The following is a 25909-nucleotide window of genomic DNA, read 5'->3' as shown; positions in this document are numbered from 1 at the left end:
GTGAAATAACAGCTATTTCACTAAAGGATTTCACTGCTTCACTTGGAAGGATTAGAGGGGATAGGGAAGGTTTGGTTAATCAGTGCAAAGATGTGGTTTGATAGGAGGATTAATTTCAAGTGGTATATAGTATAATATGGGCTAGCTATGGTTAACAATAATTTAGTGTATATTTACAGAGAACTAGAAGAGGGAATTCCTAATGCTTCCAGCACAAAGAAATGATCAGTGTTTGAAGCGATGACATGCGAATTGCCCCGACGTGGTCATGACACACTATATATGTGCAACAAAATACACCATACTCCATGGAGATAAGCAATTGTGTGTCCTTCCTACAATGGTTTTTTTTAAAGTTTATTTCAGTACCCCAAAATTGAAAGCTATGTGTAGTTTTTTTTATAATTTGCATCTTCTGTAAACTTTGTAAAGAGACTCTGTTCTCAGCTCTCACCCTCTTTGATGTCTCAGTTGCAGTGAATATCAGGGACCTCCTTCTTTTCTCTTAGTTTCTGTGTTGCTGCATTTCTTGCTTTCATCCTTTTAACCACTGGGTTATTTCTTCCTATTATTTCTAGAGCCATCTCTCTTATTTAACTTCTAAGTATAGTTATTTTCAACCCTCTTCGTTGTCTTTTTGCCTCTCTTTAGAGAGTATATAAACTCAGCTGTCATCTCTGATCATGGTCACAGCTGTGTGTGGTCCTCATTTCCCTGGCAACTCTAGAGTGGCATTTTGGAGCCTCCCCATCCTGGTGTGTGCTAGCACCTAGGGAGCTTTCTCTCTCTCTCTCTCTGATACAGATGAGACAGTTCCAAGCATCAAGCATTTTAGTTCCCAACAACCTAGGCCAAGAGCCAACATCACCTCTTGACCTGGCTTTTCCTCATAGTGAAAACATGGAGTCTTCAGCACTTGAACTTGACCTCTGCAGTCTGACTGACGGTTCCTTCCACATCTCTTATATCCAGAGGGAGGCTGTCTGCATTTGGCTGTCTGTATCTGCACAGAACTTGTCATGTTCATGTCCTTTTTGTTTTCTTCTTTATCACAAGGAGAGATTTGGGAGCTTCTAAGAGGTGATGCTTAGGGTCCTGTTGTTGGTACAAGAAAGAGGAGTTGGAAATGTGTGTCCCTTCTCCCCCAGGATTATTCTAGATATTTCTTCAGCATTCTTCCCACCTCCAGCCCTTTCCTAAAGGGTGGCCTGGAGGACCTTCCCTAGGCTGCCTACCGACGTCGTGGCACCACCGGCCACTGCCTGCTGCTGTCTCTGAGGCTCAGCATAGCTCAGTGCTCCCTAGGTCCCTGCAGGGATCCCAGCAGTGGCAGAACTTTCAGTTTAAGGAGATCCAAAGACCCTGCTCGTAATAAGGAAAGAAAGAATGCAGTCACTCCTGTCAATGGGGTAATTTATCCATGATGCTGCACAAATCCCCAGGACTTACAAAATGTGAATGCCTTCTCCTTCCAGGGCCCGAGAACTAGAATTAGAAGATCATCACAGCAGACTGCTGCAGAAATTCCGAGAGAAGATGTTCAAGGATGGTGAGTTTGGGGATGTATTTTGGATCCTTCTTGAAGACTTTTTGTTGCCCTAAAAAGGCACCTGAGCAGAACCTGTGGTAAAGTCTGGAGCCTTCCTGCCTTGCAGGACCCACCAGGCAGGCAGGGGATAGTTCCCTTTGCTCACCACAAACACGGCAAGCCTCTACTTAGCTTCATTCACTGGGGTAGCAAGGGCAGTGTTGCCCACCATCTCATGTGTCAGTGGGAGTAAAGTCATATTTTCACTGGGATATTCACCAATCCTTCCATTCATTTATCAAACATCTATTGAGACCCTAGTGTGGACTGGCATATGGTGAAGAGTAAGCCCAGTCTTCTAGGAGTTTGTGGTCTTACTGGGAAGACCAGTGACTGGAGTATAATAATTGTACAGGGAGCTACAGACCATAGCACAGGTGTTTTGGGAGTGTAGAGGAAGGAAGATCTGGTTCTACCAGACTGAAGGGATGGTGATAGACACCATCTCATGATGCATTGGACCAGGGCATCACCAGGGAAAAAACTATCCTATCGCTAAGGAGGGAGAATGGCAATGAGCTCAATGGTCAGCGTACTGTTGAATGCTCTTACTGGCTCCAGCCAATGCACGTGTTCACTTCTGCCTCTCTTCATAGGGCCAGATCCCATATGGGATCCCATATTTAAATGATGTCCCAAAGGATAGGTTACCAATGTCATTTTTACCTTACAGAGCTAGCTGTGTGACCACTGTATGGGGTTGCCTGGGCGAGCACTGAGTAACTATTAGAAGTTGTCATCATTTTTATTTAGGTATTCTTATCCCCATTTTTACAGATTAAAACATTGATTCTCTAAGAACTTAAATAATATGCCCAAGGTAAGTGATAAAGCTGACTTACAAACAGAGAAGATTTTGGCTTTCTTATTCTTTCTCTATGGTAGTGATTTGCCAAATATTGCTTCTCTACAGCAACAGCATTCTTGTCCAAAATCCGTATAGACTCATGTATATAGGACAGATAAAAGTAAAATATACCATCTTCTTGTTAAAAGGAACTCAGGTCCACTTGTAAGGAGACTCCACTGAGAGAAATGCTTACTCTTCTTGCTTATTAAATAAGGAGAACCAATAGTGGGATATGCTCAAGGTAGCAAAACGTAGTGTGCAACTCAGATCTCATTTATCCAATAGAAAATGTAATTGACTTTGTTTCAGGATAGTACAATAAATACCACGAAGAACTTTCTAAGCCATATTTCGCTGTGTTTTAACTCTTACCAAGGAGTATCATACATACATTTATTTATTTATTTATTTGTTTATTCCTCTCCAAGTATCAAATAAAAGTGTAGCTGCATCATTGAGTCCCTTAGCTCCTCTTGCATACCTGTTTTTCCCCACTAGTGAGCAAGGAAGAAGAAGAAGAAAAAAAAAAAGCCCTGTATCCTTCTCAAATAAACTTAGTCTGATGCAATCATTTAAAGCCACCAATAGGAAATGCTTGGTCTCTTTGGGATAAAACTTCAATCTTGAGGTTTGCCACCGTTTCCTCCTGCAGTTCTCCCCAGGGGCACTGCCAGGCAATGAGGAGAGGCAGGCATGTGTGGCTGCTTAAAATTAGGAAGCTGTACAAGGTGCTCTAACTTCCGGAGTTTCCCAACCCATATCCTGTCTCCCATCACCCAGCTGCCACTTTCTGCTAGCCCCTGTAGCTAAGGAGTGTGGCTGGTGTAACCTATCTCCTACCAATCTCTTGGTACGGTTGGAGTCTAGTGACCTTCCCTAGTTCACTCAGCCTTGTCTCCATTCAGCGTGGACTTTGGACAACTTTGGGACATGTGGGCATATCCAGGCTCCAGCCATGCTATGCCCAGCAGGCGGAGACCCTTCTTGGCCAAGCCACTTCCCTACGCCTACACATGTGCAGCCCTTTCAACTGGCTTCTTCCCACAGAGCCAAAGGGTGGCATGGGGTCTCGGGGTTCTCCTGGTGTTATACACATCGCCTGCCCCCTTAGGGACTTCCAGGGTCCAGAATGGGGAGAACAGGAATACAGAGCTCCCCCTGTTGGCCTCTCCTGCCTCTCTCTTCCCACTCCCATAAAGCCTGAGGTGCAACAGGACTGTGCTTCACCATTCCCCATTCCTCCCATCCACATTCTTTCTAACCCGGACCTCAGAACTCAGCTTGCTGAGAAAGAGTGTGCCTTCTCAGCGCCCACTTTCGGAGTGCTAGGAGGGAGAAGCCCAGTTCCCAGTGTGTTGGATTGGAGAAAGCAAAGGAATTCAGGAAGGCTGGACCCAAGGCCATATCTGTTCAACAAGACTGAAATCTAACTGTGAAATCCTGTTTTGAGGGTCAGAACACCCTCACTTCCTGTTTGTGTCTTTTTACCCTTTCCCTTCCTTTTATAACAAAGCTGCTTTCCCCAGGTAGTGAGATACCCTGGGTCAACCATGAAGAAGGGCAGGCCCTGAGAAAAGTTCAAGGGATGAGCCGAGTGGGTCTGGGAAGCTCCATCCTGTTGGGCAGCTGTGGCCTCACTGTGCTTTTCTGTGATTAGCTGTGGCTTCTACCAACAAGGCTATAAATGAAAAAAGGGATTCTTGTTGTTGAAATAACAGCACTGATGCAGATGGTGGAAATCAGCCTTTGCAGTGTTTTGTTAATTTCTTTTTTGAGCGGGAGGCAAGGTTGGAGCACTTGATAGGCTCGGCTGACATTCACTGCTTTCTGTCGCCAAGGCATCCTCTCCTGTTGCTGCATCTGACTCTTCATGATGAAATCTGAGCCAAGCCCCTCACAAAACACGCACCTTTCTAATCTGTGGCTTGAAGGGCAGCTCCTTGGTGCTTAATTCCTTGTCCTTGTTCTCTGCATTGAAATGAAAGCTCAGAACAATCCACATGTCCTTGCCAAGAGCTTTCCTGGGGCCCAGTCTTACCCAAGGCCCACTGCATCTCTTTTTTTCTTTAGAGAACCAGAAGGACGAGAATGATCTAATTGAGGAGCAAGAAATATTCACTGAGATGATGCAAGTGATCGAGCAAAGGGACAGGCTGGTGGACTCCTTGGAGGAACAGCGTCTCAAAGAGAAGGCCGAGGACCAGCATTTTGAGAACTTTGTGTTCCCCCGGGGCTGTCAGCTGAGCAGGACATGAGGAGGTCCCATCCCTGGAAGCAAGCTGTACACTGCACCCTTTGGAGGGACCTATCATGCCTGGAATTTGAGTTGCACCCTACTACATTATGCTTGTAAACCAGAATTCTCTCATGCACACAACAGCTCTCCAGGATCATTCCAGAGAGACGAGGAAGACGAAAACACAAAGACCCTTGATGCGGCTGCCAACGTAGGCTAAGCTGTCAGTGGAGGCGTCCCTGGCAAATGACCAACATTGTTCCCATCAAGTGACACAGAGAAGTGGCTTTCCTATGACTTTTGTCATCTTCCTTCCCAATTCATTGAGTTACATACTCAGAACATTTTAAGAAGCTGCCTGTTCATGACTATATCCCTATTTGCCTTTTTTTTTTTCTCGTGGATGACTGGTTTCCAAATGTCAAAACAGCAGAAACCATTTAAAGATTAGGTTAATATTTAAATTGTGTTTCCAGAGAAAGAAGAGAAACTTTGAGATTACTGATTACACAAAGCAAATAACTAGTATAGCAGGTGCTAATTCAATCCAGGACAAATTTAATTTACCAGGTGTATTTATAAGCCTTAATAGAATATACATCAGCAATAAGAGTTTAATAGAACATTTGAGCCTTAATTTTATTAAAGAGGGAAAAGGAAATCTAACTTGAACTTCATGCCAGCAGGATTGTTAGTTTTCACCAAATACTGTAGCTTAAAGGAGCCTTTGTTCACACACTGCCCTCCTTGTAGCCCCTGCAACATAATAAGTGTTTTGAGAAACTGAATGATTTTGAAGGGCTTTTTTGGTAAGAGCTGCTGATGGCCAAAAGGGAAACTTTCATTTGTTGGTTAAACACGGGTGGGGGTGGGTGGGTTCTGTTACTCCAGAGGAATGAAGAGCAGTGCCAGATGAAGAATGCTGCTCGGTGATGGTCTTCTGAGCACCTGGCAGGGACAGGTTTCCAACTCCAGGGATTGCCAGGAACTGCACAGGACAAGGGCAAACCTGCCTCTGACTTCCTGGAAGAGCGGAATACAGGGACTCCAGCTACAAAGCTCCCAAATAGGTCGTGGAATTTTAAAAAATAATATTTCTGATCTGAAAAGAAAGCTGGGAGCTGGAGATTGTGCACCACCACATTGGCGATTCTGGGATTTGGGGGAGGCACTTTGAGACCAAAGAAGAGAAGATTGCAAATGGTGATATGTTGTCCTAAGCACGGGGTTTGTTGGCCCTCCATGGGATTCTTTGAAAAGCTAGTCTGTTACTGACAAGATAGAGGCAGCTGGTCTTATTTCTGTGTTTGAGTTTGTCATCATACAGAAGGTACCTTGAGACTCTCAGCTCTGACTTCAAGGCCACATTTTTCTCAATGACCTTCTTCCTGACATGGTGTCCATGACACTGATTTGGCCAGCTGGCAGCCAGGATTTAAATGTGGATGGTCTTCCCCCTGAATCTGCCAATTTTGGATGTAAACCCAAGCTTGGGGTTAGTATACCATGTTCCAAAGATTGGAGTTCTTTGTTTTTTTTCTTTCATCCCTCCCTTCCTTCATCTCTTCCTTCCATCCTCTATGCACTTACCTACATGCCAATTTCCTTACCTACTGATTTAGAAAAACTGCCACTTTTCTATTTATCTTTTATTTATTTGTATATTTTGTGTGAATTGATAATATGATTTTCTCCTAATTCTGCCTTTTCTGTGTTATAATTTGGACATGACCTATTGTCACTAAGATTGATGTATAAGCTATTTGATATACAAAAAACTCAGGTGTTTAGGAGCAGTTGTATAGTATTCAAGATTGAGGGAGAGAGACAAAATAATATGCTTAGCCAACAGACATTTAGAAATAAGCTCTAGTACATTCTGAAGACCGATGATGTTGAGAACTGGACAGCACTTCACTGTCCCACTAAAGAACACCGGTGACTGTGATCAGGGTTAAAAAAACCTGATGGTTCTGAAAGGAACAGAAAGGCCCAAGCTTGGATTGTATTTTCGCTCAACTCATGCAATGCCTATATTAGCCAAAAGGGCTTAAGGCAATAAAAAGGTCAGGATTTTACTGACATAGGACTGAAAGGACAGTTTTTAAGCTTCCTCTTCCGAATCTTCCATTTGCAGATCTATTTATTTAGAATGCCCATTGGGTTCTACAGTTCTGTGATAAAGACTGGCACACATAAAGAATTCTTAACCACTGCTCTACCTCCAAGTAAATACAAAAATCAAGAAATAAGAACCTCCCCACACAGAGATAAGTTTATTTTTTTTTCTTTATCAGCATCAGCCTATTTCCCTCATGTTCATGTCAAGCATGAAGCCTTTGCTCCCATACCATCCTAGAGTTCCTTTGGCAATAAAAAGAAGTTTGTGTTTCTAAAACTGTGAAAAAAATAATATCAAGTTGTATTGTTTCATTTCAACCTTGACTTCGGCAGTGTGAGGCTGTTTGACATCAATCAATGCCGAGATGCAGCATGTTAATTGTGACTGAGAAAGGAAGTGGCAGGTGTTTCCAACGCTGATGAGCTGCAATGAAATTGATGTTTGCTGCATACTGGAGGCAAATGACAATTCAGCAACGTCCCTCTTCCCAGGAAGCAGATTTACAGGCTTTTTCTTCCAGACTGAAAGTGGCAGCATGCCCCAACCAAGTGGTTATCAGAGAACCACCTCAGCAGGGCAGAGGTGGCAGGGAGCAGCCGGAGCTGCCACGGGAGTGGGGAGAGAAGCAGTCATTGGATGTGGAGGGGTGGCGTAGGCCTAGGGGGTTATTGTCAGGAGAAGAAGGTTCACGAACGGGGGCAGAGAACTAGTCCACCTACTGTTTATCTTTGAACCTCACTGCAGACTCGCTTGTGAAAGATGAATGTGCACCAGGCCCCGGCAGCCAATTGTGCAGGCGAAATGTGGGCTGTATGCACCGCTCTGCATACTGAAACAAACCCAAAATAAATGGCTTTGTGTGTGTTTCAAGAATCAAAATATTTTCATGTGGGCCCGGCCTGACTCTTTTTTCCATGAAAGGACCTGGATCAAGCTTTGATTCAATGTGGGAAGCTGTGGGATGCTAGATTCCCCCAGGGGTACCTGGTAGGACTTACCTGCCTAACAAAATAAATTTGAGCTGGAGGAGAAGGAGCAGAACTCACATCAGGTGTTTTATCTCAACAAAGAAAGTTGTTATGGCTGGAGAGGAGCAGGGAGGAGTGGGGAGTGGGAGCAGGCAGGCTTGGGCCAGTCCTGCCTCAGTTTTGTTCACCTCCTTACCTGGGGTGGGCTGGTTTTGGATTTCTGTTGCCCACTAGGAGCTCTCCCTTCAGCACAGAGCTGGCCCTGTCCTTCAACGCACATGTGTGCCAAATCAGGTTTGTTTGCCTTCTTTTCCTTACACCAGTACATGGAAGGTAGCATATCTCAGCAGGTCATGCCCCAGAACTGCTGCATGAGGTTCACCAAGAAGTCAGGCCCTGAGCCCCCTGTCAGCCATGTAAGTTTCCATTATTGTTTGAAAGCATTTTTTTCTTTTTCTAAAGATTGATTTATTTTTATTGCAAAGTCAGATATACATAGAGTAGAGACAGAAGAGCTTCCGTCTGCTGATTCACTCCCTAAGTGGCCCCAACAGCTGGAGCTGAGCTGATCTGAAGCCAGGAGTCAGGAGCTTCTTCCAGGTCTCCCATACAGGTGCAGGGTCCCAAGGCTTTGGGCCATCCTCCACTGCATTCCCAGGTTGCAAGCAGGGAGTGGGATGGGAAGCGGAGCCTGCCAGGATTAGAACCTGTGCCTGTATGGGATCTCAGCACATTCAAAGCGAGGACTTTAGCTGCTAGGCTACCTTGCTGGGCCCAACAACATTTTTTCCTATTCAAACCTTTGAAACAGTTCATGCTCCTATTGAGTATCAGTGAAAAATATATACCAACCAGAGAACGTCGAAAAGTTCATGGAAAAAATAAAGGATGATTGTTTGAATGCAAAAAAGTTTTGACATGTATGCAGTTTTTTAATGATATGCATTTTCATGATATGCATGTTTTAAAGACTCATTGTATACATAGACTCCAATTTTTTTCCCTAAAGATTATTTTATTTGCAAGTCAGAGTTACAGGGAGAGACAGACAGATTTCATCCATTGATCCATTCCCCAGATGGTCACAACATCCAGAGGTGGGCCAGTTTAAAGCTGGGAGTCGGGAGTTGCCCTTAGGATCTCCAATATGAGTGCAGGAGCTCAAGACTTTGGGTCACTCTCCGCTGCTTTCCTAGGGCATAAGCAGGAAATTGAATCAGGAGTGGAACAGCCAGGATTAGAACAGATGCTCATATGTGATGTGGACACCATCAGCAGAAGATTAGCTTGCCATGCCAATGTGCTGGCTGCTGGACTTCAACATGGTTTGCACCAATAGAAGCTTACCTTTTAGTTCCATTTTCCACTAGCTTTTCAGAGTGCTCAGGTACAACTGCAGACCAGAGCTCCTGGTTGCAGCACTAAGTGCTGGGGGAAGAGCTCCGAGAGCAGCTGGCCACCTTTGAAGCATTTTACCTGGGCACACCTGCCCACAGACATGTGGCCTCTCAGCTTTTCCACACTTGTTTGCTGTAATTTACCATCTTTGGACTTTCAGGATGTGCTTGGTAATTCCACACTTGATTCCTCTCCCAGCTCATTTCTAAGGAAGAAAAAAAAAAGCAAACCTTGGCGCCACAGCTGCGCTGGGGAATCCCTCCATCCCTCATCTTAGTAACAGCAACTGTGAATTCAGCTCTTCTCACCTGCTGGGTGCTATAATGAGCTCTGCAGATGCATTATCCTGTTCCATCCTTAAAGTACCATCTAAGGCAGTGACATAAGGCAGTCCCCATCCTCAGCAGTGGTTAGACCCAGGAGTCAGGTTTTTTGGTGCCCAGGCCCCTGCCCACCAGACCACCTAGCACCATGCCTCATCCTCATTCCTTCCCTTCCTACCTGGGCTGCCCCCGCCACCTTCCACTGTTACGACAGTGCACAGCCCTCCAACCGTGGCACCTGGGCTCCCTTCCCAGCCCCGGAATAACAGAAAACGTTTCCCTAGTGACCAGGGGTACATAGTTGCACACATGTAAACAAACCCTAATCTGTGACTTGAAAACAGGAAAAAACCTAATGAGAATTCAACATTTTTAAAAAAATCCAAACAAGCTTAGGCTGAGGACCAGTGTCCCCAGCCAAAGAAAAAGATTTATTTATTTTTATTGAAAAGTCAGATTTGCAGAGAGGGAGAGAAGGACAGAAAGATCTTCCATCCGCTGGTTCACTCCCCAGGCAGCCACAACAGCCGGAGCTAAGCTGATCCAAAACTAGCAGTCAGGAACTTCTTCCATGTCTCCCACACGGGTGCAGGGTCCCAAGGCTTTGGGCCATCTTCCACTGCTTTCCCAGGCCACAAGCAGGGAGCTGGATGGGAAGCGGAGCAGCTGGGACATGGACTGGTGCCCATATGAGATCCCAGTGCATACAAGGCAAGAACTTTAGCCACTGGACTACCATGCCAGGCCTGAGATGTCAGCATTCTAACACAGCTGGAGCTGGGCTAAGAATTGCTCATCCAGGGCTCTGTTGCTCTCATTCCCACTCCCTGGATGGCTCATCGGTGGAATGAGGCTGATTCCATCCCTCCTTCCCTCAGTGCAGGAGCGGTCTGCTGTTTGTGGATGTAGCTGAAAGAAAATTTGTTCATTGGCAAGGTCATGGTGAATGCCAGGGTGTTCAAATCCCAACAATGGAAACAGAAAATAATACTTCTGTCTCAGCAGAACAGGTAAGAATGGATCCAAATGGACAGTGTTCCACCACAGGGGAAATGACGTGAGACACGAGGTCAGCAAATGTCCAGCTGGGAGCATTGCCCCCTCTGTGACTTACCCAGTTACCAGTCTCCATGTGGCCCCTCCACGGGGAGGCCTTTCTGAATGGGCCTATGTTAGCAACTTGTTAGATAAAAGGGAAAATACACAAGTCTATATTAATCACACAAAATTATAAAATAATGTCTTTGGGGGCTCAAATGACATAAACCAAAATAAGATTAAAAAAACACACTAAAAATATTCAAGTTGAGGAATGAATCCATGGAGTTAAGAATGCTACATTGCAAACAATGCATGGGAAATAAAAGTGCTGGACTTTGACAAAACAAGGATAGGGATATACTTTCTAGGTAAGCATTAAAAGAGCAAACAATGACTAACTACCGAGATAATGGAAAGAAAACTGGAGATGCGGCATTTAGACAGGTTTCCTAAATTACACAGATGGTCTGTGTTTGTCCTATTTAAGGCAACTTTCTTCTGTCTTTCTACTTTTATTTTTGCTGTGTTACTTTTTATTGTACACCTTGAAACTCAGGATAGAGGTAAGCTAGCCAGTCATCTCACAACCAGGTAAGGCAAAACAACAGCTTTGACTATGGAAAGGTATATTCCCTAAGTGTAGATCTAATACAGGCTGAATTGGGTCCTCAGAAACAAAAATTTAAAAATGCTGAAGTTCTCACAGCCAGAGCCCCAGAGGACCTTGCAGATGGAATAGCCTGCTGAAACAGTGAGGTGGGTTATCCGGGAGTCTGGTAAACACCTCATTTGATCAGACTGGTGTCCTTATGAGAAGAGGAAAATGTTCTTAGACATGCCTCAAGGGAAGACAGGGAGGTGAAGTCAATTAGATACATGGGTCATCCATTTGGGAGAGTGAACCAGTGGATAAAAGATCTCTAACTGCCTGCCTGCCTGCTTTCTTTCCTTCGTTGCCCTGCTTTTTTTTTTTTTCTCTATAAGGGGCAATAAGCCAAGGAATGCCTGGGAGTTCTAGAAGCAGAAGGCAGAGGAGGACCTTTCCCTTGAGTCACAGAAAATGTGATTCAAGCACACTCTGGTTTTGGACTTCTGGTCCCCAAAATGAATACTGGCATTCTAGTACAGCAGGTTAAGCCAAATCTATGATGCTGGCATTCCATGAGTGTTGATCATGTCCTGGTTGCTCCACTTCTGACCCAGCTCCCTGCTAATGTGCCTGGGCAAGCAGCGAGGATGGCTCTAGTCCTTCTGTTCCCGCACCCACGTGGGAGACCCAGAAGCTGCTTCTGGCTCTTGCTTGGCACTGGTCCAGCCTTGGTCATTGTGACAAGTTGAGGAGTGAACCAGCAAACAGGAAGACCTCTCTCTCTCCTAACTCTTTCAAATAAATACATAAAATCTCTTTTAAAAGGTATTAAAAAAAAAAAGAGACTTCACTCACTAAGGTTTTTTGGAAACATTTTCTTGTCTTCACCAATTCTAAACTGTGATGATGAGCCTTAGCCAGACCTAATCAATGAAAAGCCTGCTTTCATCCACATTCCATTCTGAATATTCCCTCTCTCCCTCGCCCATTCCAAGATACCATTAAGACTGCCAAGGCATGGTTCTCTTTGCTTCCCTCAACCCCCAGCTTATTTTGTAGTTGTTTTTCTGGGAGCCAGCACTTAACAATCAAATTGTTCTTCATATTAGTCCTGCTTAGTGGTTTTCCATGTATAATGAGCAACACAATCACCGAAGACAGTTGTATATGCAAAAGCATGTGTGGGCAACTGAGGGCGTCTGTACCAGTAATCCTGATGATTCCCTATTTAGGACTCCAGCCCCACGTATGGGTGTCAGCAGTGTGTGAGAGAACAGCCACAGGTAGTTAAAGCCAGAAGAAACCCTAAGTGCCCATATAGCGGTGAGGATCAACAACATGGAAACACCTGATATCATCTATTTAAAAAATATGCAGCCTTTGGTTTGTCTCACCCCAGGTCTCAGCTTGAGGACATTTGTAACAAACATGTGGGGCATGGTAAGGCACAGGCAGCTTGGAGAACGGCTGCTGTATTTCCATCACTTCCATTTGTCAGTGAGGGAATGGACGTGCAGGAAAGGAGTGACATTCCATTGATCTACACAACTCACAGTTTCCTGACAAGTGCTCTGGGGCTGCAGATCAGAGTTTAGGGATCTTCTTATGTGTCTGAGATAATCAAAGCAGATTTTTAGGGGTCAGAGGCATGGCACAGTGGGTTAAGCTGTGACACCAGCATCCCATGGGAGACTCGATTCCAGACCCAAACTGCTCCACTTCCTGTTGATGCTCCACTTCCATTGGGAAGGCAATGGAACATGGTCCAAGGGCGTGGGCCCCTACCACCCACATTGGAGACACGGATGGGAATCGCTGGCTCCTGGCTTCAACCTGTTTGTGGCTATTTCAGGAGTAAACAGGCATATGGAAGATCTCTCTTTCTCACTCTCTCTTTGCCTTTCAAATCTTTGTTTCGAAATACATTTTTATTTGGCTTCTTACCATGTCTTTTAGATTGGTGGTGGGGAAGGCAGAAGAGGAGAGAATGGGGGCTTATGGCAGTCCTCCCGCAGGGCAGGCCTAGTGACTTCTCTGCTTTCTGCTAGCTAAGAGGGCCCAACAAAAGTCTCATTTTCAAAAAGGGCAAAATTATGACCCTCAAACAAAGAGAAAACGAACCTGTACTCTGTTGAAACTCTACTGACCATCTTGTTAACTTGCAGTTCTGCTCAGGAATGATTACTTTACAATTTGCTGGTTAGCTCATGAAGGGGAGGGGGTCGTCAGGCAGCTTTATCCGCATCACCTGGGAAGACTACCAGGCTCCTCCCCAACCTGCAAGTGGGGCCTGCGGGAAGACTCAAGATTCAGATGACTGCTCCCCCAGGTTTTTTTTTTTTTATTATTATTATTTACAGGGCTTCCAGGGCACAACTTTCTCCCTCCATCCATGTGCTTCTCTACTTATCAGCATGCTCTGAACCCTGCAAGGTCATCAATGAAGTGCTCAATTTTGAGTAACTGTCTCTGCAGGCTAGTTGAGACGCCCACATTAGGGCGATCTGATTAGCCCTCAGGCAAGAGCTCCCTGCGGGTCTGGTGTGGAGCCACTGAGGAGGTAACGCAGCCCTCTGGGCTGTGTGAAAGGCAATACACCACGAGCAACCAGGCATGTGCCTGTGAATCACTTCCAGGATGGATCCCAGCCGCAGCTCATTTTGTACTGGCAGGATAAAGGGGGGAGGGGGAGCGTGTAGAATTAACAGGAGCCAGGAATGTTTGGGACCTTTCTCCCTGTGAGCTATCTGGATGTCTTGCAAGAATTAACGCCTCGCTCTGCTCTCCTGAACTTCAAAATTGCCAGTCTCCAGATGAGGTTGACTCCACGGATGCCTGCCTGCGGGAGTGGTCGTTTCCGTCCAGCCGGCGGAACCAGGGGTCTCAGAACTGTGCCTAGAGACAAGCTGGGGACCTAGCGCCACGGTGACTTCGGTTCAGATCCCCAGGTGTGCGCCCGCAGCCTGCATGCCCACCCGGGCCCACACACACACACACACACACACACATATATAAACAGAGAAGGCCTCAGCCCCACAATGGGGGCAAATTTGGGGTATCCGCCCCAGCCCCTAGCAGCTCTGGGACGCAGGACTGGCCGGGACGTGGGCCCCCAGGCGCGCATCGCCTTCCAGGGCGGAGGGCGGCGCGAGGGAGGGAGCGAGGGAAGGGAAAGGCGAGCGTGAGCTGCCTCAAATGCTTGGAATAATTCCGCTTCCGTTTGGAAAGCCGCAGCCTCAGTCCCGCCGCCGCCCGCCGCGTCCGCCCAGCGCCAGCTCCGCGTCCAGCCCGGCCCGCGGCTGCCCGCTCCGCCGCCATGGCTACCTCCCCGCAGAAGTCGCCATCTGTCCCCAAGTCCCCCACTCCCAAGTCGCCCCCGTCTCGCAAGAAAGATGACTCCTTCTTGGGGAAACTCGGAGGAACCCTGGCCCGGAGGAAGAAAGCCAAGGAGGGTGAGTGCCGCCGAGCCGTGGAAAAACGGCGCGGGTCTGGGCCGGGACGCCAAGGACCAGGCGGGAGCGCGCGGCGGGTGCCCGGCGCGGTGTGCGGCGCGCGCCCGTTTCCCCGCTACCGCGGGCGGGAGTGAGGCGAACCCCGCATCGCGGCCCGGCGCCCTGAGAAACTAAGGGCGCCTAGCTGTGGCCGCCCTGCATTGCTTTCCCAGGCCGGGGAGCAGGCCAGCGCGCCTGCGGGGCTGTGGACGCGCCGCGTGGAACCGGGAAAGCGGCGGGAGCAGGAGCCCAGGCCCCGACCCTGCCCGTAGGCTGCGTCCGCCGCTAGGCCCGTGTCCCCGCCCTTTCCGCGCCCTAAGGCTGGCATTTCCCAAGTTTCTGCGGAAACTTTTCCTGGGCGCCGTCATGCTCGCTCTTTGCCTTCATTGGTCTTTGAAATTGGGTCGTTTCCTGCGGAGTCCTCTTAGAGCAGCCTGGCCTTCCTGGCCTCTTTGGGCCTTTTGTCCACTCCCCAGGGATGTGTTGCTGGTGTTTTGGATTAGCTTGCGTTTGTTTGCTGCTTCAAGCGCTTGCGGAACTGGTGGTTCTGGCGGTCATGCAGTGTAGTAAATGGTCAGTGCTCACCCAAGGAAATCTGTGCTACTTACACATTTCACAAATGAGTTGTATCCCCCTCCCCCGTGAATGCTTGCCTTCAGGGCTTTGGCCCACCCCGTGAACGGAAGCGATCTTACTTTCCGCCCCCCCCACCCCGGAATAATTTGCATGTAAGATATTTGGCTGGCAGGTTTTGGTTTGAAAATAAGGCGGTGGTTCCCCAGAACACGGTAGTGACAGGCATGAAGCTACAAGGTGCTAGGTTAAAGTGGTTTTCATAGACTACTCGGTGTGTTGGGAGCAACCTCCTGGAAAGCTTTAATGCTGAGGGGTCAAGTTTTGTGCTTTTGAAGTATAAAGACTTTGCTGGGCATGAACAAGCTGGAGAGCTAGGCTTGGTTCCCCCTCCAAGATTGCCCACCACCCCTGTATGGTTACAGTAGTCCTTGGCTGTCCACCTGTGTGGAGAGGAGAGACGGGAAGTCTCACATGTTATTACTTAACCTTTGATGTTTAACTTATACATTAGGTGTGATTAGAGGTTAGTGTCTATAACTGCTCATTCTAGAAAAATGATAACAAGACTCTGTAAGGCATGCTAGGTGAATATGGGTTCTCACTCGCTTCCAGTGGTGCCCTCACACTTGCTGTGTTGCTGTGGGGTGCTGCTGCACCTGTGTGATGAGGTGATGTGAGATGACTGATGTAGGCGTTGTGATGGAGCATTAGGCCACTGCTAAGAGTAATCTGAATACAAGCGCCGTGGGGATACAGTGACGGTGAGTAACCCTAGTGAGTACTAAGTGGCCAAGGGGTGGGGTCACTTAGACACATTGGACACACTAGATAAGAGCTCATCCCAAGTGGGACAGCTCAAGATTTTGTCATGGCACAGCATAATACACAACTTAAAACTTGAGAATGTTTGTGGAATTTTCCAGGTTATGGCAACTGAAGCCAAGGACAGTGAAACCTTGTTCTACTCCAGTTTGGTAAACCACGGAGTAGTGTACAGTTGGTGGCAAATCACGAAATCCTGACTTGGAAAGGCCGACTCCTAGTATTTCCCTGTGGTTTGCTGGTGCAGGTTCATCCAGCCTGAGACTGGGCTCCAGAGCCCTCACCTACCCTGACCAGCTCTCTAGAAAAGTGGACTTCATATTTAGCCAGAAATTGATCTGTCTGTACCCCTGTTGGTGGAGCCAGGAGGATGACCCGGTGTGAACCTTGCATCTTTTGAAAGTTATTCTAGATGTGAGTTTAGGACCCTCTGGTATCCTGTCTCCAGTTGCAGTGGAGGTCACTGCAGGAAACTGAAGACCAACTTTGTTGAGTGTTTGAAAATAATTCAGCGAAGAGACTGTTGACTCAGTTGTGGGCATGGTTTAGGAAATTGAGGAGGGAGGTGGCTGCACCTGATGGCCAGCAACAGGTGGAAGCTATTTCTACCCCTGACCCAAGGGGCAAGGGAGGTAACCTGGAACCCGTATGCAGAGGGGCTCCCTGCCAGGAGCTGTCATTACAAGAAGGCATAGCCACCATGAGAAACACACAGATGGAGCAGGGAGAGTGGCTCAGGCAATATGTGTTCTCTCTCTCAGTGTCTGAGTCTTCTGCTGGGGTTTCTGATAGGCTACATCCCGTGGGAAGTTACCAAGACCAGGGAATTCCTGAGCAATATGTGGAGAGTGACTCCCTTAAGATGCACAGAGGGGAGGGGTCGTTGGACAACTCCTAACAGACCCTGTCACAGTGAGCTACTCGGAAGTCAGCTTCAATCAGTAGTCCCCCTTTGCAGAGCATGGCTGCCTGGCTCCCTCTAGCATAGCTGTGGTGTTCTGGTGCAGCTAAGGTTGCTTTTCTTGATGCCATCAGGCACCTCACCTGCTTATTGAGTTTGCTGTTGAATTTCTCAGATTTTCGTGTTTGTCCCTGTATCCTTGCACCCTTCCATACCTCAGATGTACTCAGTTGGGTGTTTGAAACCAAAGCTGAGATCCTGTTAAATAATCTGCAGCTGCAAATGGGTATGTAGAAGAGCTCCTGACTTCTGAAGGGATGGGTCACCATGCAGTTCCAGGTGCAGTAGGGTTGGTGTGGAATGACTTGCCTGAGTGTGTGCAGGGAGTGTCGGTGGCCAGTGCTGTCCTTGTTGAAGGCTCAGTAGGGTTGGGTCTTGTGCATCCAACACATGCTCACAGCCTTGGTCAGTACAGGATCTTTCTTCTCCTACTTTCCCTTTAGTGTTCTAGAACCTTCCATTCTTTGCAGTTCCCCAACTTGATGGATACTGGTCCACAAATTATCTCAGTGCTTCAGTAGAGGACTGTCCTAAGTACTCCTGTACATTGGTACCTGCTGTGTCCTGCTGAAGGACACAAAGTTTGGATAAACATACTACAGGCTGAGTATTCCTCATGTGTGAACTGCTTGGAATCACAAGTGTTTCAATATAGAGGTGGGTGTTTTTTGTTTTTTTTGGAAGATTTGCATAGACTTTAACAGGTTAACTTCTCAAATCTGAAATCTGCACTCTGAAAGGCTCAAAATCAAACTTTTTGAATGTGTCGTTTAACACATTTGGATTTGGAGCATTTTAGAGTTTGGATTTTTGGGTTAGGGTTGCTCTCTCCTATATATGTTGCTTGGACTGTTTAGGTCAGTAACTTCACATAAAACAGGCCCTTCCTACGGGTACCTACTACATACACGGTCCCAGTCTCGTAAGAATATGTTGCCCTTGATATCAGCCCTGAAGAAAAGGCAATGTCCCAGAAGCAAGGGAGACTTCTTTCTGATGGCTATGAGTTAGAAGGAGTGCCTTGAAAGCTCTAAATCTCTTGTTCCTTTGCCTATCAAATGGAAACAGATTCCTTTTTTTACATGGGGGCAAGACTTCTGAGAGTTCAGGTGCCCATACATTGCACAGCATGAATAATGCATAGCTATTAACATTGATGACTCAGTTTGAAACTGGCCTTGAGTTTTGATTATGGCCTGTAGAAGGTGCTACGGACCCTGTAAATAACATTATTGGCCCCTGTTATAGTGAAGAGTGTGGAATTGTTTTGATCCGGTTAGGAGTTAAGGGATCTTAGCATGCTCCCATTTATTTCCAGGATCACCTGTAAGCATTTAAGAGTAACTGAGGGGCCCAGGGTGGTAGCCTAGTGACTGAAGTCCTTGCCCTGAATATGCCAGGATCTCATATGGTCACCGGTTCTAATCCCGGCAACCTTGCTTCCCATCCAGCTTCCTGCTTGTGGCCTGGGAAAGCAATAGAGGACATCCCAAATCCTTGGGACCATGCACCTGCATGGGAGACCCGGAAGAGGCTCCTGGCTTCAGATTGACTCAGTTCCCACTGTTGCAGCTGCTTGGGGAGTGAATCACCAGACTGAAGCTCTTTTCTCTCTCCTTCTCTCTGTGTATCTGACTTTGCAATAAAATAAATAAATCTTTAAAAAAAAATCTGGGATCAGATATACTCTGGTATCTGGAATGGTGTGGCTGACAGGTCTTTGTTTTACTTTGTGAATTTTCTTTAGGACCACACCCAACACAAGAAGGAGACCCACTTTCCATCTCTTTTTCTAGATCTGTCTAACTTGTACTTCCCAGGTTCAGTCTTGAATGGGATCTTCCAGCTGGAGGCTCCCACGTCAGATCAGCAGTTGTGCTTATTCCTGTCTAAAATGTAGTTTTGGACTTTAATTTCATGATTCTCCTCTAAGGCTAGTATTTATCTTTTGGGCCTCCCTGGCTGTTCTCTGCTGGTGGGGGGAAAAAAATCCCCAAACCCTGCAGCAAATTAGTGGCATCTAGAATGAGTGGAATCTCAGAAGTCCTTTTGTTTTCTCCTGATCGGTTTCATTCACATTTTCCTATGTGCCATGTCCAAACTCTTACCATGCAAGCCCTTCCCCTGGACATGAAAATTAAGAACTAGGTTTGGGAAATTTTGAGTTCCTTTCCCTCTGTCCAGCCCTACCTGTACTTACATCTGTGCTTTCTTTCTTCCTGTCCTTGCGGCTTGTGAAGATGCCCCTTCTGTCCTTGCTCATGGGGTCATTTGCCATTCAGTCCCCACCCCCATACCTTTGCTAAACTAGGTTTCTTATATCTTACCTGGGTGCTTCCTGCCACTCTATCCCCCCTTTAGGTCCAGCCTAGAAAGGTTTTTGAGTCAAGACCTAAAGTAGATGAAGGGGAGTCAGATGTATGTTTTGGAAATGGAAAATGTTCAATGCAGAGACCTTGGGGTGGGAGTGAACTTGCATTATTGCTCTGGATCAGCGAGGAAAGTGTCCTGCTTGGCAAAGAGAGCTAGCACAGCTGTGGGAGGCCGAAGACCCCAGAGGTCTTTAGAAGGAGGGCTGGGCAGGTTGTGAAAGGCCCTGGAGCCATGGCAAAGCTTGGACCCTTGGAAAGAGTGAGGTAGGAAGATCTGGGAGCTTCGTACAGAGGAAATGTATGACTTCTCTTCTGTTTTAAGAGGACCACTGAGATGGTGGTAAGTGGTGGGAGCGGGCTGGGGTAAGAGCAGGGAGGTCGGTGTGGAGACTTGTAAAAAGATCCAGGGGAGAGGTAGGGGTGGCCTGGGGCAGAGCAGTGGTAGTGGCGCGAGTGAACATGGAATTCTGAAGATGCAATAGAGGTGAGTAACAGAAGAACTGGATGGAAGATGAAGGGGGGGAAGCCAGGATTGCTGTCAGAGTTTGGATTTGCTGAACTGGGAAGATGGAATTGAATATTTTCCCCACTGTGATGGAGAATTCTGCATGATGAGTTGGTTTGGAGAAGAAGAGGAGGATCTTAGGTACCTGCTTAGTGAGGTGCTCAGTGATCTTCAAGTAAAGATAAGTTTGTAGTTGGTTCAATTGGGCTAGCTCAGGGGAGTACTATAATACAACAAGTACCATGCAGCTGTATTAGAGCCATGAGCCTGGATGGAAGGGGATCAGGAGAGACAACAGAAGAGGCCCAAGGACTGGTGCCCTGGGCTTTCCAATGTTTAGAGGGTTGGAGGTGAGAAGGAACCTATAAAGACGGAAAAGGAAGCTGGAAGCCAGCGTTAGAGGAAGGAAACCCAAGGAGTAGCCTGGAATCCTAGAAGAGCTGGAGAACCGGTTGAGTTCCTGTCATTTCAGTTACTGTCTCCTTTTTAATCACAATTCATTTGAGTTCTTGGAGACATTGAGTGTCACTCAATAGACACCATTTCTGGATTTTGTAGAGTCATCCTCTCCCTTGACCTTAACCATGCCAAATTGTTCCCTGGGTCCCTAGCTACTGCTTTTCACACCCCTTCTCAGACTTCTGCTCTGCCCACCTGCCCAGCAGTAGTTCCTTTGTCCTGTTCACCCCTCACCTCTCCCTGGGTTGTCTCACCACCTCCCATAGCTTCAACCATTATCTGTCCATTGATGACTCTCAAATCTGTAGCTCAGATCCTGATCTTGTAACCATAATCCGCAGCTATCTTCTCACCATCTCTTGGATGTGTCACAAGACCCTCAAACTCAACATGCCTTCAGTGAGATTCTTACTTGTTTTATTTACCTAAATATGTCTACTCTTCTACCCACTGCCCAAGGCTGAACTGTGAACACTCATCTTGTGTTTCAGAGGTTAGTACTTCTTAAAGGAGCAGATAGGAAGCATGCTAGCATTTGTGGGTCTTATAGCCTCAGTTTCAATGACTCACCTCTGTCTTTGCTGCAGTCCAGGACTGGGGAACCACCAGCCTGTGACTGTATAAAGGCCAACAAAATTGTTTGGTCTGGCCTGGGTGCCTGCAGGCCATACTTGGAATTAGACAGCAGGCTAATTCTCAAGTTGGTCATCTTGCGCAGTCTCCGAATGATGATAGAGATATCCAGATGGCTTTGGACAGCAAAGACCCCTGCCCCTGAAGGATGAGGAGTAAGTGGGTTCATGTGGCTGTGTTCCAGGAAAGATGTTATGGACACTGAGATGTGACTTTCATATGGTTTTTATGTCCTTTTACTGCCATTAGCATCATGAGGATGGTCTGCACTTAGGCAGCCTGGACGTGGCCCTGGGACTGCTGCTTGCTCTTTTCCCACCCTTGGGAAATGTACTGATTCCACCTTCTAAATATCACAGTTACTGTTAAGGCCTCAAAAATGCTCTTTTTCTTTTAGGCTGCATATTTTTCAAGGACATTCTGACCTTTTTATTTTCTACCTGAACTATTGTGATATCTGCTCAGCTAGTCTCTGTATATCTGGGCCCTTTTTGTTCAATCTCTCCATCCTTTTGTCAATAAGTTATCTTTCATGTTTACATTTTTTTGTTTTGTTTTTATCTACCTGAAGGACAGAGGGTAAGAGACAGTAAGCTCAGTCTTCATTCCCCAGATGATTTTTAACAGCTAGGACAGAGCTGAGCTGAAGCCAGGAGCCTGGAACTCCATTTAGGTCTCCCACGAGGGTGTCAGCTGTCATTGGCCAGGTCCAGGTGCGTTAGTAGGAAGTTCCAGTAGAAGCAGAGTAGTTAGGACCCAAATGAGCATTGTGATGTGGGCTGTGAGCATCCCAAGGAGTGAATCAACCTGCTACATGACAACATCCATCCTGATAGGATGCTTGTGAAAACTCAAAGTGTGGGTCAGCATTGTGTGGCAATAGAGTAAGCTGTCGGCTGTGATGCTGGCGTCGCCTGTGGGAGTGCTGGTTCAGATTCCACCTGCTGCCTTGCTGATCAACCTCCTTGCTAATGCACTTGTAAGGTAGCAGTTGACATGCATATGGGAGGCCAGGATAAAGCTGCTGGTTCAACCTGGTCCAGATGCGGCTGTTGTAGCCAGTTGTGGAGCGAACCAGTGCATGGAAGATTCATTCTCTCCTCTCTCTTTCCCTGCCTTTCAAATAGGCAGAAGAATAGAGAAGTCTTTTACAAAGTTAAAGGACCCCACAAAGATAACACCTTCCCAGGACAAACTTCCCAGTGTAGCCTGCAAGAATGGCACAGCTGCTCTTTCACGTTTGATGCTATCTCCTTTCTTTCCCTTCTAAGTCTCTGTGTTAGTCACAGCAAACTGCCCACTCACTCCCCAATATTTCCTGTTTTACAGGCTTTACCTTGTCACATACTGGTACATTTTTCTAGTCTATATCCCACATAGCCTACTCTGAAATTTCCTCTGCAGGAAGCCCTCCAGAGCATCCTCAGGGAGAAGGGGTAGTCACTTCTCTGGCCCTGCTGGGGCGTTGCCCCTGCTGTAACACTGCCATGTGGCACTGCCGTCACATGTAGCCATGGGTGGCACACACTGATGAGACCTCTCCTGGTGCCCTCCTTCCTGAAGAAATATTCAGCACATGGTGATCTTGGAATCACTATGGAATAAACCTGCCTGGGCGCCCTTAGGTGAAAAGAGCCCACCTACTAAGTGGCTGTGTAACTATAGACATGTCTCTTCCCTTTCTGGTATTCATCACCAGCTTCTAATATTAGAGGATTAAGCCATATAACCTCTCAGGGTCCTGCAGGCCTGGTATTGTGTGAGCTCAGAGCTCTGATTTCACCAGGCTTCTTTCAAATTCAGTTTGACTGTGTCTGTTGGGTGGTCTGCGAATGGCATCATCACAAAGCCCTCTTTCTTCCCTGCACTAATGAAGGCACCTCTGAGTCGGCAGGAGGAGATGGAGACGAGGATAAGTGGGCCCTCACCCAAGGACTGCTCTGTGCAGGGCAATGGCCTCCTTGTCTCATGGAATATCTCTGCTTGGTGAACAAGCACTGTTCATAATTAGGGGGTAGCCATTGCTGCAGGAGGAGAGATGAAATCTTTATGTAAACATTGGTCAGCATCTGAGATCTGCCCTCACAGTCATGCACAAGAAAACAACATCTGAGGGACATCTCACTAGGACTTGAGTAATAAAATACTAATGAGAAAAAATAGATGTAAACATTTGGGGGCAGATCTTGGTAGGTTGCACAGGCTGAAATCGGTGGGAAATCCAAACAGGCTTAGGTGAGGACCAGCGTCCCCAGCCCAGGAAGGCTCACTGGGGCCCCAGGCTTCTCTTACATTTTCCTCTGCAGACACCAGGTGGGCAGGAGCTGTTTATTCTGTTCTCATTTGTATCCCAGGTGACCAACCCAGCCCTGGTATACTGAACCTCTGTAAAACACTTCTTATTCAGCTGCCTGAATTATCATCAGGCATCATATTCCCATTGAGGGAATTCCCAGGATACTCTAAATTCTGTCGCGACCTCAGATGACTCTTGGTGGTCCCCAAGAGTCCATGTGGCCTCACTTTGGCCCCCTGTGTGTGTGTATATATATACATGCATGTATCCTATAAAAATGCTTACTCCCTCCCACCCAACCCCATCACACACAATAATCTCTTTACCTGATATAGGAAAACAGTATCAGCTGATCTTGCTGTTTGACAAACAACCAAAACCCTAGGGACCATAAGCGTGGGTGTTAGCATCTGTGTTAGTGGTGGCAGTGAACCTGCAGGGAGGCCAGTTTAGGGTAGAAGAAACCAGGAGAGCATTCAAAAATGGTTTTGCACATGTTCATTAGGATGTTAAAGGATCAAGCTGAAACCCTCTAATGGCAGGAGTTGGGGGAGAAGAGATTTGCTGACCAAAACTCTGCATGTGAGAGGAATATTCCTTTTATTCTCTATACTAGATTTTTGTTGCTGTAATGAGATACCCGAGGCAGGCTGACTTTCAAAGAAAAGGGATTCTCTTTGGCTCATGGTTCCACGGAGCTGGGAGGCCTCATCTGGTGAGGGTCTTACTGCTGCCTTGTTCCCAAGGTGGCTTAAAACATCACATGATGAGAGGGGCAGCCTGGGTTTCTGGCTCTAGGGATTTGTCTCTCCCACCTCTGGCCCCCTTCTAAAGCCACGAGGATTGAATCATGGGGCTAAATGCTGATGATCTAATGCCATGTCAGTGAGAATTCAGAGCTCCTACATGAGATCAGGGCTCGGACCATAGCTCCCTCCAACTCATGCCACTCTTTCTCCCTAAATGCCCTTCTCTCTTAGCTTTACCCTTTCGGGAGGAAGTAAAACAGACTGTTACCACCTTGAGGCGGGACCCCCATCATCACTCCTTAAGACAGTCCCGATGCTGCAACCCTGTCTGTAGTAGCTTTCCCAGAGCACACCTGCTCAGGAGAGTCACACCTACACTGTTTGTGTGGGTGAATTGTGTCTGCTCAATGTCTGTTCAGGCCTGGGAGAAATGTTTGCAGAGTGTGTGACTCCCTATAGGACTCACCTAGAATCTGGTTCTGCTGGCATTTACTGAGTGATAATTCTGTTTGCTTGGAATAGGCCAGCTGCTAAAGTCTTAGGAAACCCATTTTTTTTTTTTTTGTGACCTGTGTCACTGTCTTCACCTCAGCCCAGCCTCAGGGGACTGCTGGGCCATGGATGGGAGAAGCAGTGGACATTATCTGTTTGAACAGAGCTATTCCTATTTATTCAGTACTGCGCAGTACTACTGAGGAAACAAATAACCAAATCACTTAGCCTCTGAGCACTGAAGTCTTTTCTTCCCAGTTATAAAATGAAAGCATGTTGGGTTGGTAAAATGGCTCATCTGGCTAATCCTCTGCAGGTGCCAGTATCCAATTTGGGTGCTGGTTTGTTTCCCAGCTGCCCTGTTTCCCATCTAGCTCTCTGTTTATGGCCTGGGAAAGAGTGGAGGATGGTCCAGAGCCTTGGGACCCTGCACCCGCATGGGACACCTGGAAGAAGCTCCTGGCTTCGGATCGGCTTAACTCTGGCTATTGCAGCCATTTGGGGAATAAACCGAAGGATGAAAGAGCTTTCTCTCCATTTCTCCTCTCTGTAAATCTGACTTTCCAATAAAAATAAATCTTGAAAAAATCTGCATATAGAATTTACAGAAACATAGATATGACAACCATACAACGTTCCACATCCCAAAGACCATTGATGTTATCATTTTGGTTTATTTCTTATCTTTATAATACCTTTCTAAAATCAATTATAGCTGTGAGTCTACTAGGTGTACTTACAAATGGAAGCAAAGACAATTTCATATACTCTTTCATGTAATTGTTCATCTTATTAAAGTTTTATAGGCACATAATTCATTGGATGGCTCTTTTGTTTACTTAATCATTTATGGTCTCCCCCCCCCCGAAATGTAGCCTAAAGCTCTTAGAAAATATTCAGAATAGCTGCCTGGGGTGGAGCCCCAGGAGTGCAAGTACAGGATCAGAAAGTAAGAACTGGCTGGTTCATATCCTTTGGTCATAACCCAGGGACCGTGCTTGCAGCTGCTGCTGGTGGTTCCTGCTGTGTCATTCCATAGTGGAGCCCACGTGGGCAGGCTGCAAGTTGCTGCTTGCCTCTGCCTGGCAGATCACTTAAGATACAGGCTGAGAGGATGATGGTCAAGGGCAGCCTGGCCAGGACCACAGTCAGAAAGGCAGAAGCACAGCACAGCTTTTTATTTCGGGAAGTTCTTTTAGGGTCCTCCTTCCTTTGCTCCATGCATCGCCCCAGAGCCCAGCAGTGGCCACTTTGGAGGCTGTCTTCTATGAGTCACACTGCTCAAGCAGTCCCAGCCACTGTCCCTGGTTCTCCCTTCCAGTCTGAGCTTTCAATGAGACTTCTGATGGGGCATTGGTGAGGAAGGCCATTTCTCTGCAGTCTTTACCTTCCACCCTCCAGCATCTGAATTTCTTTTTGAGATTTTGTTGGAAAGGCA

General features: G+C 46.9%; 2 protein-coding genes across 2 annotated transcripts in view; both read left to right on the top strand.

Moving 5' to 3' along the window:
* LOC121162216 (MICAL C-terminal-like protein) overlaps window positions 1-6758 on the top strand; it is a 45168-nt gene extending 38410 nt beyond the window's left edge. Inside the window, exons 7-8 of the mRNA XM_040989102.1 lie at window positions 1476-1549; window positions 4509-6758. Coding sequence (XP_040845036.1) covers window positions 1476-1549; window positions 4509-4693 — 259 coding nt within the window. The 3' untranslated portion in view covers window positions 4694-6758. The remainder of the gene's footprint in view (window positions 1-1475; window positions 1550-4508) is intronic.
* Window positions 6759-14347: 7589 nt separating this feature from the next.
* PARVA (parvin alpha) overlaps window positions 14348-25909 on the top strand; it is a 141273-nt gene continuing 129711 nt past the window's right edge. Inside the window, exon 1 of the mRNA XM_040988951.1 lies at window positions 14348-14567. Coding sequence (XP_040844885.1) covers window positions 14432-14567 — 136 coding nt within the window. The 5' untranslated portion in view covers window positions 14348-14431. The remainder of the gene's footprint in view (window positions 14568-25909) is intronic.

Source organism: Ochotona curzoniae, unplaced genomic scaffold, assembly GCF_017591425.1.
Source record: "Ochotona curzoniae isolate NIBS_2020 unplaced genomic scaffold, NIBS_Ocur_1.0 contig_517, whole genome shotgun sequence".
Classification (NCBI taxonomy): Eukaryota; Metazoa; Chordata; class Mammalia; order Lagomorpha; family Ochotonidae; genus Ochotona; species Ochotona curzoniae.
Note: the sequence above shows the minus strand (reverse complement) of the source record. Positions and strands in the feature narration are given on the sequence as shown.